General features: G+C 38.4%; 1 protein-coding gene across 1 annotated transcript in view; it reads right to left on the reverse strand.

Moving 5' to 3' along the window:
- LOC132155296 (voltage-dependent R-type calcium channel subunit alpha-1E-like) overlaps positions 1–17,097 on the reverse strand; it is a 116,544-nt gene that overhangs the window by 90,060 nt on the left and 9,387 nt on the right. Inside the window, exons 2-3 of the mRNA XM_059564174.1 lie at positions 6,487–6,592; positions 2,297–2,436 (exon numbers count right to left, since the gene is read on the reverse strand). Of these exons, the coding sequence (XP_059420157.1) occupies positions 2,297–2,436; positions 6,487–6,592 (246 nt within the window). The remainder of the gene's footprint in view (positions 1–2,296; positions 2,437–6,486; positions 6,593–17,097) is intronic.

The raw sequence follows: 17,097 nt of genomic DNA on the forward strand, positions 1-17,097 counted from the left end.
CTATTGTTCTGGCGGGACTTCAGAGGGGTCCCTTTGAGCTGCTGGATTCAGTCGAGCTTAAGTTCCTCTCTCAAGACAGCACTCCTGGTTGCGCTCACTTCCATCAGAGGGTAGGGGACCTCCAAGCATTTTTGTTAAGTGAAGAGTGCCTTGTGTTCGGGCCGGCCTACTCTCACGTTGTCCTGAGACCCCGGCCTGGATACATGCCCAAGGTTCTTACCACTCCCTTCTGAGGCCAGGTGGTGAACCTGCAAGCGCTGCCCCTGGAGGAGGCTCCTGGTCTGCTTTGAAGGTCAGCAGAAGGGGAAGGCTGTCTCCAAGAAGAGGCTGGCCCGCTGGATAGTGGATGCCATCACCTTGGCATACCGTTCCCAAGGCGAGCCTTGCCCCCTGGGGGTGAGGGCCCACTCCACACAGAGTGTGACCTCCTCCTATGCACTGGGGCAGGGTGCCTCTCTGGCAGACATTTGTCAAGCTGCGGGCTAGGCGACACTTAACACCTTCGCGAGGTTCTACAACCTTCGTGTAGAGCCAGTTTCTTCCCGTGTGTTGGGTAACAGGTAATTGGCGGGAAGGGCTGGCTGAGTGTCACACTTGCTGCGCCATTCCCCCTAACAAGGGGATGCGAGCGCCTTTCTTCTCCCAGTAGAGTTCCCCAGTTGGTGTACCCTGGTCAAGCATCCTCCAGCACACTCGGCGGTCAGACTTGGCGGAGCAGTCTGTCGCCAGGCCCAGTACTGGTGTAAGCATGCCCGGAGCTCCAGTCAGCTCCTGTACTGGGCTAGGTGACCATATGGCTTGATTCCCTACAGGTAATCCCAGATGTGTTTTCTTCCACGGTACGGTTTCCCTCTTGGCAAACTCGTGCCCCTTGATACCAAGGTCAGTGAATTTGCCATGGGGCTCTGGGAAGGTTACGACCTTAAGCATAGCTTTTGGGGCATGGCACGGTTTGCCGGCAATTGCAGCGACACAGGGTTGTGACAGTGTTCGGGTTGTGGCATTTTCCATAGGACCCCATATGTCGTTCGACATAACTCGTAGTGACCGACAGATAGGGAACGTCTCGGTTACGTACATAAGCCTCGTTCCCTGATGGAGGGAATGGAGACGTTATGTCCCCATGCCACAACCTTGAACCGTTCGCTGTTACCGGGAGATGTTCTTGGCTCCTCAGCGTAAAACCTAATGAGTGGATTTTCATTGGCATTTTCTCTTAAACTCAGAGATGATTGGCCTCCCAAGTGAGACCCCATATGTCGTTCGACATAACGTCTCCGTTCCCTCCATCAGGGAACGAGGGTTTCGTACGTAACTGAGACGTTCCTTGACGAGGAATCCTGCCTCTGCTGTTTACAGCCTACTCAAACACACCGTCCTGTAGCCAAGATATACATCTCATCTGTAGAGCAGATAATCTGCACTCTAGTCCCTTTCCTCATTAACTTCCTCGGATGCATGTCATTGCTTAGGTTGCATGAATGTCCACTACTGACAAAACCCGTGAAAATGGTTTAAATGGAAAGCCTTAAGCCACTGATTACTTGGAACCCATTTTGCAGCTTATTTATTATCTTCAGTTTTTTTCTATAGTAATGCATCATTCTATAGACCAGTGTGGAAGTCTTTTTCACCCGCTGGATAAAAAAAGGATAATTGCAACATTTTATCTCATAATTCTGAAATTTTTTTCTCACAATTCGGATGATTTTCTCAGATTGATGAGATATAAACTCACAACAACTGTGAGTGATAAAGTCAGTACTGCAAGATATAAACTCACAATTCTATCTTCTGTTCTAATATTTGTTAGTTTGTATCCCACAACACTGAATATTTTCTCACAATTCTCAGTCAGAATTGTAAAAAAGTCAGAATTGCGAGAATTTAAATAAATAAAAAAAATAAAATAAATGTTTCAGATGTGGAAACAAGCTTCCATATCTGTGGGAATGCTTGGGTTTTTGAGGAAAACTTCAAACACACACACACACACATAATACCGCATACAAATAGCTGCATTTTGGGATACAGAACTGCCAAGAAAGGTAAATATGAATAGACTTACTCTCTCAATCAGAAGTGATTGATTTAAGATCAGCAGAATCAAATCGAGTGGAGAAGTGCTAAGGGAATTTATGACTGTGCAAGCCGAAATCGAGGAGCAGATACAAAATACGGCCATGCCTACCATAGCCATGTTTTGAAGTGAAGCACACGCCTGTAATCTCAAACTATTCTTAGCATTGAAGTATCAAAAATCAGTGTGGAGAAAGAAAATATAAATGTCACTTACCCACTTAGCACAACAATGAAGTCCATTACATTCCAGCCATTTCTGAGATAGGAACCCTTATGAAAAACAAAACCGAGCGCCACCAGCTTGATACCAGCCTCAAAACAGAAGATCCCGATGAAATAAGGCTCGGTCTTCTCCTAATCGACCCAATGATAAAGAACAAGATCAAATGATTAAACAAACAGTTGATAGAGAATATAATAATGAATTTAGAAATGCAACTTCAAAATTCGAAATTTACAGAGCCCGGGATGTCACCTGAAGATAAAAAAAAGACCCACGAATCTGTGCCAAAATTTTGCAGTTTGAGCCCTCAGTTTATCAACTGCACTCAGAAATTCTTAAACTTTTTCCTCAATTTAACCAATCATGCTCATGGATTACAGTTTTTTTTGTTTTTTTACAATCGCTATGACAGTTTTTTCAATACCTTTAACAAGTTTCCTAAAGTCTTAACATGGTTAGCACAACATCCGTCTTTGTAGGCTATACAATTAACACATTTCTTGTTGCTTTGACACAAAATGCATACAGTTAACACCAATTTAAAATGCTTGAACTTCTTTTACACACAAGCTCAAGCAAGACCAATCAATGTAATTTTACAGTCAAATTTACAAATGCTTTCACACTGTATGTCAGAACAGATAACATCATGTTCTAAGACTAACTTACAACTAACTTACAAACGTAGAAGTTTGGGCAGATTAGATCACATTTATTTATTTACTTTTTATTCTACTGTGGCTTTTTCTGTTCTGTAAATTTAGTATTTTCACATAATGACATAAATTATAAATACATTTTTTTCTTGTATTCTTGTTTTCGCTGCTTTTATAATGTCCTGTTGCAAATAAAGTCTTTACTGCAGCAATTCTGTGTCTGTAATTTTTTTACACAAACTGTACATTTTATAAAGCTACTCTGAGATGGTCATTCATTTTTTGTATTGAATTTCTGCAGCAAAAGAAATACAGTTTTTCAATACATTTAACAAGTTTCCTAAACTTTTACAGTTTTTTTCAATTGCTTACACACTAAAATTAGAACTTTCCCACAATTAGCAAACCTTACACTCAAGGAGCAAAACACCGGCCTAGATTTGCACAACTGTAAGCACATTGTCAGCTTCACACTTTTTGCAAAACATTACACACAGTGATTTGCAAAACACTAAACACACTTGTATGCATTTGACACAGAAATGTATCATGATGTAATTTCCTTGCCATTTTAAAGCAAAGGCTTTCAAATGAGCACACCCATGAACCAAATGGTTAAACACAGGCACCAGGTGTGCACACACACTGGTGCTTAATTGTAGACACACCAATCAGGTTAAAGCACCATAAAAAGGCAACAGGTAAGTTCACCTGTCTTCAACAAAAATGAATGGTGTCAGAGGAAGAGGGAGAGTGCGGATTAGAGGGGGAATCCAGAGAGTACCAGGTGGAGGAAGAGGCCAAGGAAGAGGAAGAGGAAGAGGAAGACCTGGAGGAGGGGTAGGACATGCACAAAGAAGAAGACAACCAAATCTGTGTAACGAAATTTGTGCTACAATTGTGGACCATGTAATAAACCACGGACTAACACTGAGGGAGGCTGGATTGAGAGTACAGCCTAACCTAAGCAGGTACACGGTGGCATCAATAGTTCGGACATTTCGTCAAGAGCACAGGTGAGAAACTTCTCTTCAGTCAACAGAAAATCCATTGCTTACTGCATGTACTATATCTACAGTACTGTATATGTACTCTATATTTTGGTACTGTATATATTCCTGTATGTATCATTTTACAGTAAGCTGTGTATTTTGTTTGGCCAACATCGGATTGAATGTCGTGAACACCAAGGAGGGGGGGGGGGCATATTCACACAGGAGCAAGAGAGAGAGATCATAAACCTCGTTTTGGCCAATAATGCAATCAGACTTTGAGTAATTCAAGCCCATATTGTCAATGATCACCTAATTTTCAATAAAGTCCAACAGGTCTCTCTGTAAACAATAGCCTGTATCCTTAAAAAACATAAAGTTCTGATGAAACAACTGAATTAAGTGCCATTTGAAAGAAATTCAGACAGGGTGAAAGTCCTGTGGCGTGAATATGTGGTGGTACGTTTTGTTCACTGACTGTAGTATTGTGTACTGCACACATTACCTTTTTACTGTACATGTAATTTTACTGTATAGCAGACCTACAGTATACTGATCTACACAATGTGATCTTTTGCTGTATTTCAGAGAGTTTTGCAAATGGATGCGGAGGAAGTCCCACATGAGTTTATTTACATTGACGAGGCTGGATTTAACCTGACAACAGTACGAAGAAGGGGAAGAAACATCATCGGCCACAGGGCTATTGTCAATGTACCAGGGCAACGTGGGGGTAACATTATCCTTTGTGCTGCCATTACACAGAATGGGGTCCTCCACCGCCATGCCAACCTGGGTCCTTACAACACTGAACTCATTCTCACATTTTTAGACCGATTACACAATATCATCACAGCAGCAAACCAAAGGGACCAGATGCAATACATTGTCATCTGGGACAATGTAGCTTTCCATCGTTCTGCTCTGGTCCAAAACTGGTTTCAACAACACCCACAATTTACAGTTCAATACCTACCGCCATACTCCCCCTTCCTGAACCCCATCGAGGAGTTCTTCTCAACATGGCGATGGAAGGTTTATGATCTCCGGCCCTATGTCCAGATGCCCCTCATTCAAGCTATGGAGGAAGCATGTGATCAAATTGAACCAGCATCTATACAAGGGTGGATTCGTCACTCGAAAAGATTCTTCCCACATTGCTTTGCAAATTAAAATATAGCCTGTGATGTTGACGAGGCCCTGTGGCCAGATCCAGCTAGGCGGAGAGATGTTTAGTTACGGTACTGAACTGGATATGTAATTTATGTTACAGTATTACTGTAAGCTTAGAGTACAATGGTACGTTCAGTAATACTGTAATATATGAAAACTGGAAAATGTTTTATGAATGTTTTGTTGAAATGTTCAGTATTGACTGATTTGAGTACATGAAAATAAATTTATATTTTCATCAGTCTGCACAATTGGTGTCATGTGGTGTTGGTAAATTTATTTTTACACTTTCTGTGTAAATGCTAAAAGTGTTTTCGGTTGAGCACAGGAGTGTTTAACTGATTCAAACAGAGTCAGACCATATGATGGTTGTGTTTATTATGACAACAAAATAAGGTTTTTATAAGACATTGTATAGTTTTGACAAAAGTGTTTAATTTTGCAAATGATCTGAGGTGTTGTGCTACTTTGGTGTAGTGTTGTGCTAATTGTGTGAATGGGTTTGAAAAACCGGGCCCTGTTTTCAAAATTGTGCTTAAGCAATTGAAAAAAAACTTTAATGCACCAACACACCTAAAACACACAATTGGCAAAACGGTTAATTTCATGCTCAAAAACACACATTGTAAATCAAATAATTATTCAAAACACTAACACATGTTCTCTTTCAATACGAACATTTAGTCAATCATAACACAATGATAAAAAAAAACACTATTATCAGCTAAAATTACAGAAACTGCATTATTTTATGTGTCAGGTCTCCCATAGAAAACTATTATAAAGAAAACGCTTTAAGTGGCTCAATGCAGTGATACTTAAACTCAGTATACGCCTTGCTGCTGATGAATTTATATTCTGGCCACGTCTGCTTTCTTTTCCATGGTACATATTTTTAATAAACTGTATTCTGAATTTGTTTCTGTGTGTGTGTGTGTGTGTGTGTGTGTGTGTTTTATAACACTGTATTTGTCCCTTGAGCCACATTCAGTGTTTCGGGCCTCATCAACTTGCCTGTACATAGTTTGTAGCATCAGTAAGATGCATACTGAGTTTGATCTTTTATTATCTTCATGCATTAAAGTGGGAATTGCTAATTATTTGTGAGTAGGGTTTATAAATTGAGGAGGCAAATTGCAAAACCGTGGCCACAGATTTGTGGGCCTTTTTTTCTGTCTCATGCACATGATTTCCCAGCGATGTTGGTTGCCACTAGCTTCTGAGCAACAGTATGCATTTTATTTTATACTCTGGGAATCCAATAATTTAGATCATATGTAGCATTCGTAATAGCAAGAATTTTGAAAGGTTCAGTTATGTTTATGTAAAATGTGAATTTAATAATGTTTTTAATGCTTACCAGCCTTTTGGACATAGGTGTCTTGTCCTCACCAGGAAGATGCTGTTCCAGGGATAAAACGATGCAGTTGGCTATGATGGTGGCCAAGATCATATACTCAAATGGAGTAATGGCACAGGCGTCAAGGCAAATATTACATCATGAGACAAAATGAGAATTACTAAATAAAAAAATAAAATAAAAAAGTTTGCATCTAAACAACAAATAAGATCCTCTTCAAGACTGACATACTGTACAATTCACACATTGCAAAATATTGTCCACCTGCCTAAATGAATGCCCCTGTCCTCTGTAGAAACATACACTGTATATACATAAATGTTTATATATCAGTGTATGAACTTTTAAATGCATAGTACCTATGACTTGCATGACTAGTGATCCAGCTGGCCAGTCAGGTTTAACTTATGTAAATGAGTCAGTGCTGCATTAATGGAGAGTCTGTAGGTGTGTTCCATTCGACAGGGTCCCTACGCAGTGTCCACTGCTCCCTACTCCCTGAGCACGGTATATTCAGTTGAAGTGGACTTCACTGACAATAACAGGACAAGTGCTGCTGGTGGTGTTATGGTGTGGGGGATATTTTCTTGGCACACTTTGGGACCCTTAGTACAAATTGAGCATCGTTTAAATGCCACAGCCGACCTGAGTATTGTTGCTGACCATGTCCATGTCCTGATGGCTACTTCCAGCAGGATAATGCACCATGTCACAAAGCTCAAATCATCTCAGTTCAAAATTTATTTAAATATCCTATTTTATAATAGGAAAATTTATGCACTATGATTTTTTTATCTCCCCAAATGATGGATGAAAGGTTAAAAATAGGCAGGTTAGCAAGCTTTTATTTAAATGAATTAAAATTTTGAGCCATAAATGCAAAATAAAAGTTTATGAGCTTTTTGTTTTCTTTTTTCTCCCACTTGCTGTAATGAAGTGGTGACCTAATATGATTCTTCTAAACAGTTTGTACCGAAGTCTATTTTTAAAATGCATTCACATTACAATGAAGTGAAGAAAAAAAAAAAAAAAAAGGTAACTTACAAAAAAAGGCCATACATTTTTATGTGTGGTGGAAAAACAACAACAAAATTCTGGATAAATATTTCTAATATTTTCTAAATATTTCTAATAATAATATTCTAATAAAATCACCAACTAGCCAACATAACAAGATCTGAAGAATTTTTTTTTACCACTTAATAACCATCACTTTTACTGTTGATCATATTTCGTCATTTGAACAAAAGTTTTAAAATTTAGCATTACAGTAAGTCATCTGCACTGGCTGTGCAACAGACATGAACGATACCTCAACTCATGCAGCTTGTAGAGGAAAGCTGTAATAATACTTTTCTACATAACCAGAGAGCCAATTTTCACCATTCTTGTCAAATAAGATGGTTGCAAGTACTGCAAAATACTTGGAAGCTATTATAAAGCCACAAAATAGTAATGTCAGTTCAGTCAGTGCACTAACCTAGAATTTTCAGCTTTTTATTTTTGGCATCTCTCTAGCAGCGAGGATTGCCATAGCAACCTGCTTTCTACAGTTAACCTCCTCCAGGGAGGGTTGTCTACGCGTTTTGCTCACCTGAGAAAAATCCAAACATTATCTCAAGTGCTGCTTGTAATGTGCTTTCAGGATCAAGTATGAAAATCATGTGCATTCCTCATAGGCATGTGCAATGACCTGAAATCGGTAGCTGTTTATTGGATCGGTAGAGGTGAATTGAACTCATTAAAGTTGAAGGAATGTCAGAAAAAATTAAATATGTACTCTATTCAGTTTGTTGTGTAATATATTGTAGTAGCCAGTTGTTCAACAACTATTGAAAAGAACAAGTAACAAAGCCACAGAGTAAACATGGCCTTATACATGATGTTCAAGAAACCAGGAACTAAATCAGGGGGACAACTACTATAAGTTAAGTAGTAGAAAAACTAGTACTCAGCAAGTCTAATAAACATTACAATTTCCTCATATCCATATGTCTGTAACACATAACACCGGTAAGGCTGCCCCCTATAGACGGTTTCATCGGGCGCACACGCCTGGCCCTAAGTTAACTTCCGGTCTGTGTTGTGTATATCGGTCTGGCTGCAATGCCTTCTACAAACTCAGTTAAAGTTAAGGTGATGAGTAGACTGAAGTTGGGCTCAGGTGGTTGTGCTCTGGGATGTGTTTTCCATACATTTATTTATTTGTGGAGACTCGCCACAATCTTAAAACTGATCGATTTTCCAAAAGGCTTCGTTGAATAAACATGAGCACGTACTGCACGTTTAATAATAATAATAATAATAATAATAATAATAATTATAATTCCTTACATTTCTATGTTTAAATATCAAAACAAGGCACGGGTGTTTTTATATCGCTGTATTTCTGAAGGAAGACTTGTATGTTATATGCCTGATAAAGCAGCGTTTGTGAGGTAACGTTAGCTCTGTTTACAGCTGTTACTGGGGAAACCTCTATTTCTTGCGCTTTAAAGCATCTCCTGCTGGCAAAGAATTAATTTGCATTTTCATTAAGTCCGCCTGATTTACGCAGCAAACATATTTTGTTTGTTATCAACTCTTGTTTGTTATCTACTCTAATGGCGCTTGGCTATTGTTATTGATTCTGTTTGGAAGTCTACCGGAAGTTAAGTTAGGGCCACAAAAGCGCGCATGCGCAGTAACGTTTGTTTGTGTTGTTGCCGTTGAAACCGTCTATGCTATATACTGCATATTCGGCATCAACTCCCAGAGGGGGCACCCTCCCAGTGGCTCAAAAAAAAAAAACCTCGCCATTCTCCCATCCGCGCTCGCAACCGCTCGCACCTCATGGTGGCGGCTGAATGTTCATGACTGATGGATGGACATCTATGCCCAGGTAAAGGACATCAGCAATCCAGTGCAGAGAAAAGAAAACAAAAAACAAACAAACAAACAAAAAAAAACAGGCATAATGTTGGCTTGACATTGGACGTTCGAGAGTCTCAAATTTAGGGACCGTCTCTAAAGTTACATGTATGGTGGCCGAGAGAAATCAATGCGCTGCAATTTAAGAAAACACATGCAAATTGAGAAAACACCAGCAAAAAAACTAACAAAAAAAACATCTTCATCAGTTTAACAACACAAATGTTGCAAATCCTCACAGCACATGCATATAACAGAACGCGCTGAAAAATCTCACGACACACGCATATAACGAAACGCGCTGCAAATCCTTCACACTCATGCAAATTAACAAACACGTTGCAAATAGCACTGACCTCAATGGAAATGTTTCAAGGATACCCGAAAAAGTGTCGGACCTGGCTTGGATTTGCTTATCGTGCAGTGGCTACTGGTCAGTGGAGCTGTTGGTGAACTGAAAGGTGAGTTTTTTATTTATTTTTTATTTTTTTTACACCCTGATTGCGTGATTCCTTTATCTTTTGGATAGTATTAGCCTAAATAAGCTGAATAATTACATGATTAAATGTAAAACGTTACTTAAGATGGCTAACTTTAATATCCTCAGCTAAATATAATTTCAAGGTTAATGCTAATAAATTTGCAATGCTTCATTAATTGTTTCTTAATGTGTATGTGTTGTGAGGATTTGCAGTGTTTCTTAATTTGCATGTGTTGTGAAGGATTTGCAGCGCATTTAGTTATATGCATGTCTTGTGATGCTTTGCAACACTTGTGTTGTCAAATTGATGAAGATGTTTTCTTCATTTGCTGGTGTTTTTTCAATTTGCATGTGTTTTCTTAAGTTGCAGCGTGTTGAGTTCTCTCGGCCACCGTATACATGCGATATTGGTTTACACTTTTCTAACGTCAGTAGCACATGAGGAGAATGACTTACAGTCATAAAAACAAACGGCATTGTTCATCTAGGTGTCCGCTATAATGCACAATTGAATTGAATGTTTGATATTTATTAAAATAAACTTTAAATCATATGTAAATTATGCTACTTTTTCAGATGGGCTCAAACGCAAATTTATAGCTCAATAGCATTTGAGGAGAAAGACTTGCAGTCATAAAACAATTGTAATGTGTTAATTTAGGTCTCAGCTACAATGCACACCTTATACATTTTTAATATATAATAAAATAAATTATAAAGGCCCGTTTATCACTTTCAGGCACATTCCTGTGAAAGTTTTTTTTTAATATAATTTGTTTTTAGGTTCCCTTACGAAAAAAACCCATGGTTTTAACAATGACTCCACAAATCATAATTCTTGTAGCCATGGTAACTGTAAATTACCTATGGTTTTAACAATAACTCCACAAATCATAATTCGTGTAGCCATGGTAACTGTAAATTACCTATGGTTTTAACAATAACTCCACAAATCATAATTCTTGTAGCCATGGTAACTGTAAATTACCTATGGTTTTAACAATAACTCCACAAATCATAATTCTTGTAGCCATGGTAACTGTAAATTACCCATGGTTTTAACAATAACTCCACAAATCATCATTCTTGTAGCCATGGTAACTGTAAATTAACCAATGGATTTGTTACTTCAAATAATAATTAACAAAGAAGTATTAATATACTGTAATTTTTTGTTGTTGATGTTGTTGCTATAAAAACAGACGTAAGCCATCAACAGCCTTTAAAAATGACTTAAAATGCATTATAAAAAAAATAAAAATTAATGAGGCAATAATGATTTGTTAATAATAACACAGTTAAAATACATAATGTTGGCAAATACAAAATAAACAATTTATGTACATGTTATTACAAATGCCTGGAAAAGGAGCCAAATGCCATGTAATTGCTTCTGTTACACTTACAGGACAATCAAATCCTTGTTTAGGCTAATTACCTAAACAAGGTACTTACTAATTAATATTTCATTTTTGGCCACCTTTTTGCTATAGATGACACAGCCTTTATAATTTCTTCAACAAAAAATGTGCATATCACAACCCTTACAAAGATTTTATCATAGTAAAACTACTTATTTTCCTTTTGCATGATTTCTGAATGCTTGAGACTATAAAATAAATTAGAGTCATAATTAAGTTATAGCCATAGGTAAATGTCAAGAGCTACAATTGTAATTTGTAAATAATATAATTTATTCATTTACTTTTTTATTTGATTAAAGTTCTCTTTTCACCCCTATAGTAGGTATTTTTTTCCATCATCATATTTGAGGAAGGGGGGCACAACAATACAATCCTGCTTAGGGCACGCATTTGGCCAGCAGTCAAATTTGTAAACTATAGCCCAGAGAAAATGGCTCTTTTTAGAAAACTTAACTGAGTTGATATTATGTTTTATTTAAATACCAACTTTGTCTCAGATGTTTCTCCCAGTGTCCTAACAAATAGATAAATGAAATAATTATTGCTTACAGTAAGAGTTTAGGGCCATAAAAATGAATGTAGGTAGCATTAACAGATTTGCTGGTTTTTGTGATTATTCAGCTGCACTTAGGTTCCAACTTTGTCATTTTGCTGAAGAAGTATGCAGAACCATCAACTATGAACCAGGCAAACAAACTGTCCTCTCTTATTCAAGGACAGAGACACATAGAGTCATACAAAAACATGCATCTACATTTACTACTCTACCACTCCAAAAACATATCTATACATACAATTCACTGCAGTTTCCATCTGAAATGAACACTACTGGCAGTAAATCACCAACAACTTTAATTCCTGTTCAATTAAATTATGATTACAGGGTCAGATTATCTATTAATAAAGACTTATTTCTGTATGATACTTCACATGATACCATGTTATGACCTCAAAACACGTCCACCAGAGTGTACTATTTACAGGTGCATCTCAATAAATAAGAATGTCGTGGAAAAGTTCATTTATTTCAGTAATTCAACTCACTTTGTGTAACTCGTGTATTAAATAAATTCAGTGCACTCAGACTGAAGTCGTTTAAGTATTTGGTACTTTTAATTACCACATTTAACAAAACCCCTCCAATTCACTATCTCAACAAATTAGAATACTTCATAAGACCAAAAAAAAAAAAAAAACTTTTTAGTGAATTGTTGGCCTTCTGGAAAGTATGATCATTTACTGCACATGTACTCAATACTTGGTAGGGGTTCCTTTACTTTTAATTACTGCCTCAGTTCGGCTGTTTGTTTCACTGCTGAAGTGGTATGGAAGCAGAGGTTTCTTTGACAGTGGCCTTCAGCTCATCTGCATTGTTTGGTCTCGTGTTTCTCATTTTGCTCTTGACAATAGCCCATAGATTCTCTCTGGGTTTCAGGTCTGGTGAGTTTGCTGGCCAGTCAAGCACACCAACACCATGGTCATTTAACAAACTTTTGGTGCTTTTGGCAGTGTGGGCAGGTGCCAAATCCTCCTGGAAAATGAAATCAGCATCTTCAAAATGATGGTCAGCAGAAAGATGCATGAAGTGCTCCAAAACTTCTTGGTAAACTGGTAAACTGCAGTGACTTTTTAAAACAAAAACACAATGGACCAACACCAGCAGATGACATTGCACTCCAAATCATCACAGACTGTGGAAACATAACACTGGACTACAAGCAACTTCGGCTATGAATTTTCCACCCTTCCTCCAGACTCTAGGACCTTGGTTTCCAAATGAAATACAAAACTTGCTCTCATCTGAAAAGAGGACTTTGGACCACTGGGCAACAGTCCAGTTCTTCTCATTAGCCCAGGTAAGATGCCTCAGGAGTGGCTTAACAAGAGGAATACGACAACTGTATCCAAATTCCTTGACACGTCTGTGTGTGGTGGCTCTTGATGCCTTGACCCCAGCCTCAGTCCATTCCTTGTGAAGTTCACTCTAATTCTTGAATCGATTTTGCTTGACAATCCTCAAAAGACTGTGGTTCTCTCGCTTGGATACAGCACTCTGTGAACAACCAGCTTCTTTGGCAATGAATGTTTGTGGCTTACCCTCCTTGTGAAGAGTGTCAATGATTGTCTTATGGACAACTGTCAGATCAGCAGTCTTCCCCATGGAAGGTTCAGGATACCTTTGCATGTGTTTTGAGTTGATTAGCTGATTAGCATGTCACCATATTCTAATTTGTTGAGATAGTGAACTGGTCAGTTTTTGTTATATGTGAGCCAAAATCATCACAATTACAGTTTTCTCAGTCACTTAGGTACATTCCTCAAATCATCCTTGACATTTGCAAAACAGTAACAGTCTGATGTAAACTATGGCGACATTTTGGATGACAGTTACTGTATTGAACAGTATGGAATATGATTATTTATCCATACAGTATATAGTGTTCCTGTAGCTCAATTGGTAGAGCATTGTGTTTTCTCAAGCGCAAGGTTGGGGGGTCGATTCCCCGGGAACACATGATAGGTAAAAATTGATAGCCTGAATGCACTGGCTTTGGAGTCGCTTTGGATAGAAGTGTCTGCTAAATGCATAAATTTAATTTTAATTTAATTTTATATATCCAAATGTACACATTTACGCATTACTGTATGAGGGATATTGATTGAAAGAGACTGGATAGAATTCCCAGTTACACTTTTACTAGTGGTCTGACCAAAAATAATAATACAAAAAAAAAAAAACCTTTACAATGTCATTGTGATATAGAAAAGGAAAAAGAAATATGGGCACAAAGATGAAAATAATTTGTAAAACTTTAATAATTTGTTAAAGGTGTCATTTAGGTTTAGTGTAGGTGCGTTATTTATTTATTTATTTTTTAGATGCAATAGAGCACTGACCTTTTAGCACCACTCACTGGACATTTCATTTCCAATGTGCCGCAATACAAAAAATTACCACTGCCAGATTCACATCCATCTGTTTTGGATAAAATTTAACATGCTTTTAGTGCCACTCACTGAACATTTCATTTTGAAAGTGTTGCAAAACATCCAAAAAAAAATGCCACTACATGAACAGTTTTCCAATGGGCCTGGTGTTGTAAGATCACTCATTTGATAGATTTTAATGAGACTGTTCTCAAATATATTTGTTTAAATGTTGCAATTACAGGCAAAGTTATGGTGAATGGTGTTCACTCTTTTCCCCCAGTTTCGCCCAAGAATGCCAGATTTCCCACTTCCATCTGCTGTCATGTTCACAGCCATGAGTCCACACTCATGCCGACCATGGACCCTGAGTCAGCGCCCATATCTGCTACAGATGAGGTCATATTCATCTCAAACCAAACTTGTGTACTATCAGCACCCAAGCTGTTCACATCTACAAACCAGGATCTCAGACTCCCTGCCTCAAACCAGAAGATTCCCTTTTCTGCAGCCTCTGCAGAGTTCTCAGTTACGCCAAGTTATTCCTTCCTTGTCATAAGCTGTGTTTACACCTGGTATTACAGTTTTTCTCCATTGGTTTGGCTCATTTCTTGAAACAGAAATTACATTCTCAAAACAACATGGACACACCCCCAAACCACTTGCCAACAGAATTGATATTCTCGTTCATTTCATCAAATTGCAAATGTCTAAGTACATGTCTCAATGTCTCAGTACATCTTTGCAGATGATTAAGTACAGGTAGCCTACATTTAGCACAATTTCCAAGTGAATAGATCTTGTTGTTTTAAACTGATTGTTGATTCTCAGTCTAATGGTTGTTCGCTCCAAAACATGACAGCGTCATTTTATTGTTTAAGTCATCACATGCACAATAGTCTGTTCAATTGTCAAAATTAATCAAGAACATAATATCATGAATACCATTTATGAATCCTTGATGATACAGTTAACAGAAGTATTCCAGTCACTGTAAAGTGATGCATTAGAATTGTGGTAAAGTTACTGTAAGTAAAACAACAATACAATTACATAGGTAACTCTTTCTGTAAGGAATACATAAGGTATATATTACAAATGGAGTGTTGTCCTTTGAATGCTATGCCTAGGATTGGATGACAACCTTGCACGGGTGCCAGAGGATATTCCTCAATGAACAACAGATCTGTAACATGGTGATGACAAATAATGCCATCACATTGCCGTGACATTCAGCCAAGTATGGTGCCCCATACTCATAATTCATGCTCTGCATTTAACCCATCCAAAGTGCACACACACAGCAGTGAACGCACACACACACTGTGAACACACACCCGGAACAGTTGGCAGCCATTTATGCTGCGGCGCCCAGGGAGCAGTTGGGGTTCTGTGCCTTGCTCAAGGGCACCTCAGTCGTGGTATTGCAGGACCGAGACTCAAACCCACAACCCTAGGGTTAGGAGTCAAAATCTCTAACCACAAGGCCACGACTTCCCTGTAATTGAGATAGATCCGTGCTGCAATCCTACAAGACAATGCAATATTCCAAAATGTCAACTCTATAAGCATCTCCACAATAGACAGAATATTGAAGAAGGCTTCACCTACCACAGTATTTCATTGTATGGGACAAATGCGAATTTCCACTGTGGCCCGTTTATCAGGGCCTGGTTCACTACTCATCCAAGGATGGTCATGGCGTTCCTACCACCTTACTCTCCTTTCCTCATTCCTATTGAGGAGTTTTTCTCCACTTGGAGGTGGAGAATGTATGAGCATCAGCTTAAGATCAGAGGTCCCTGCTCCATTTAATGGATGCTGCGTGTGAGGATATTACAGGAGATCATTGTAGGGGATGGTTGCGACATGGACGCAGTTTCTTCCCTTGTTGCATCTCAAAGGAGAATATACGCTGTGATGTGGATAAGAATCTGTGGCCAGACAGACAGCAACGTGTGGATGACCAAGAGGGTGAGGACAGCGGCCAGTGAAGAACTGTTAGTTCTGAAACTCCAGCTTTATTTACAGCAATATAGGCAGCATATAATTTTTATTGTTTTTTGTTTGTGTGTTTATATCACAGTTTATTATGCTGTGTACATTTTCTTTTTACTCTGATGTATGGAATGTGTGTGAATGATATTGGTTACAATTTCCTTGGCAGTATGAGTGCAATGTGTGATGTCAAACCTTGGAGGCTACTCTTACAATAAAATCCTATTTCTTTTTTCTTTTTTTTTCAGTTTTATACAGAATTGTATTCTGTTAGCTAGAAAAACAAAAACAGTACAGTAGCCATTGTCATTGAAGGACTGGGCTAAGACCTAAAGGTGGGCATGAGAGATATTGCAATGGTCCTCTGCCATAGTGACAAAACATCTAAACATTTTGACTTGCAGTGCTCACACAATACCAAAGGGACAAAGCATTTTGGAGGTGAACCATGGTGTAGTGCCGAAACGTCCACGTTATTTTGGCAAAAGCACCAAGAGTGTTGAGAATGTCCTGTCTGTTTCAAGAAATGAGCCAAAGCAATTGAGAAGGATCTTTGCCATTTCTGTTGCACTGATTCTTTATATGGGAAAGGAATTTAGTTTTGAAGCATGAGTGAACAGTTTTGGGAGAGATATGACTGTTTTGCCAAATGGTCTTAGAGTTTTGAGAATGTAGTTTCTGTTTAAAGAAATGAGGCAAACCAATGGAGAAAAACTGTAACATGGGTTTGGTCAGTCGGATCACACACAGGTAGATGGGGGAGACACATTCCCATTTACACCAGGTGTTTTAATCCATCTCTTTTGTCGCAATCGACAACTTTCCTGATTTCTTTGCATGGACTTTTTTTTACCTTTGATCTAATATTGT

This window comes from Carassius carassius, chromosome 12, assembly GCF_963082965.1.
Source record: "Carassius carassius chromosome 12, fCarCar2.1, whole genome shotgun sequence".
Lineage (NCBI taxonomy): Eukaryota > Metazoa > Chordata > Actinopteri > Cypriniformes > Cyprinidae > Carassius > Carassius carassius.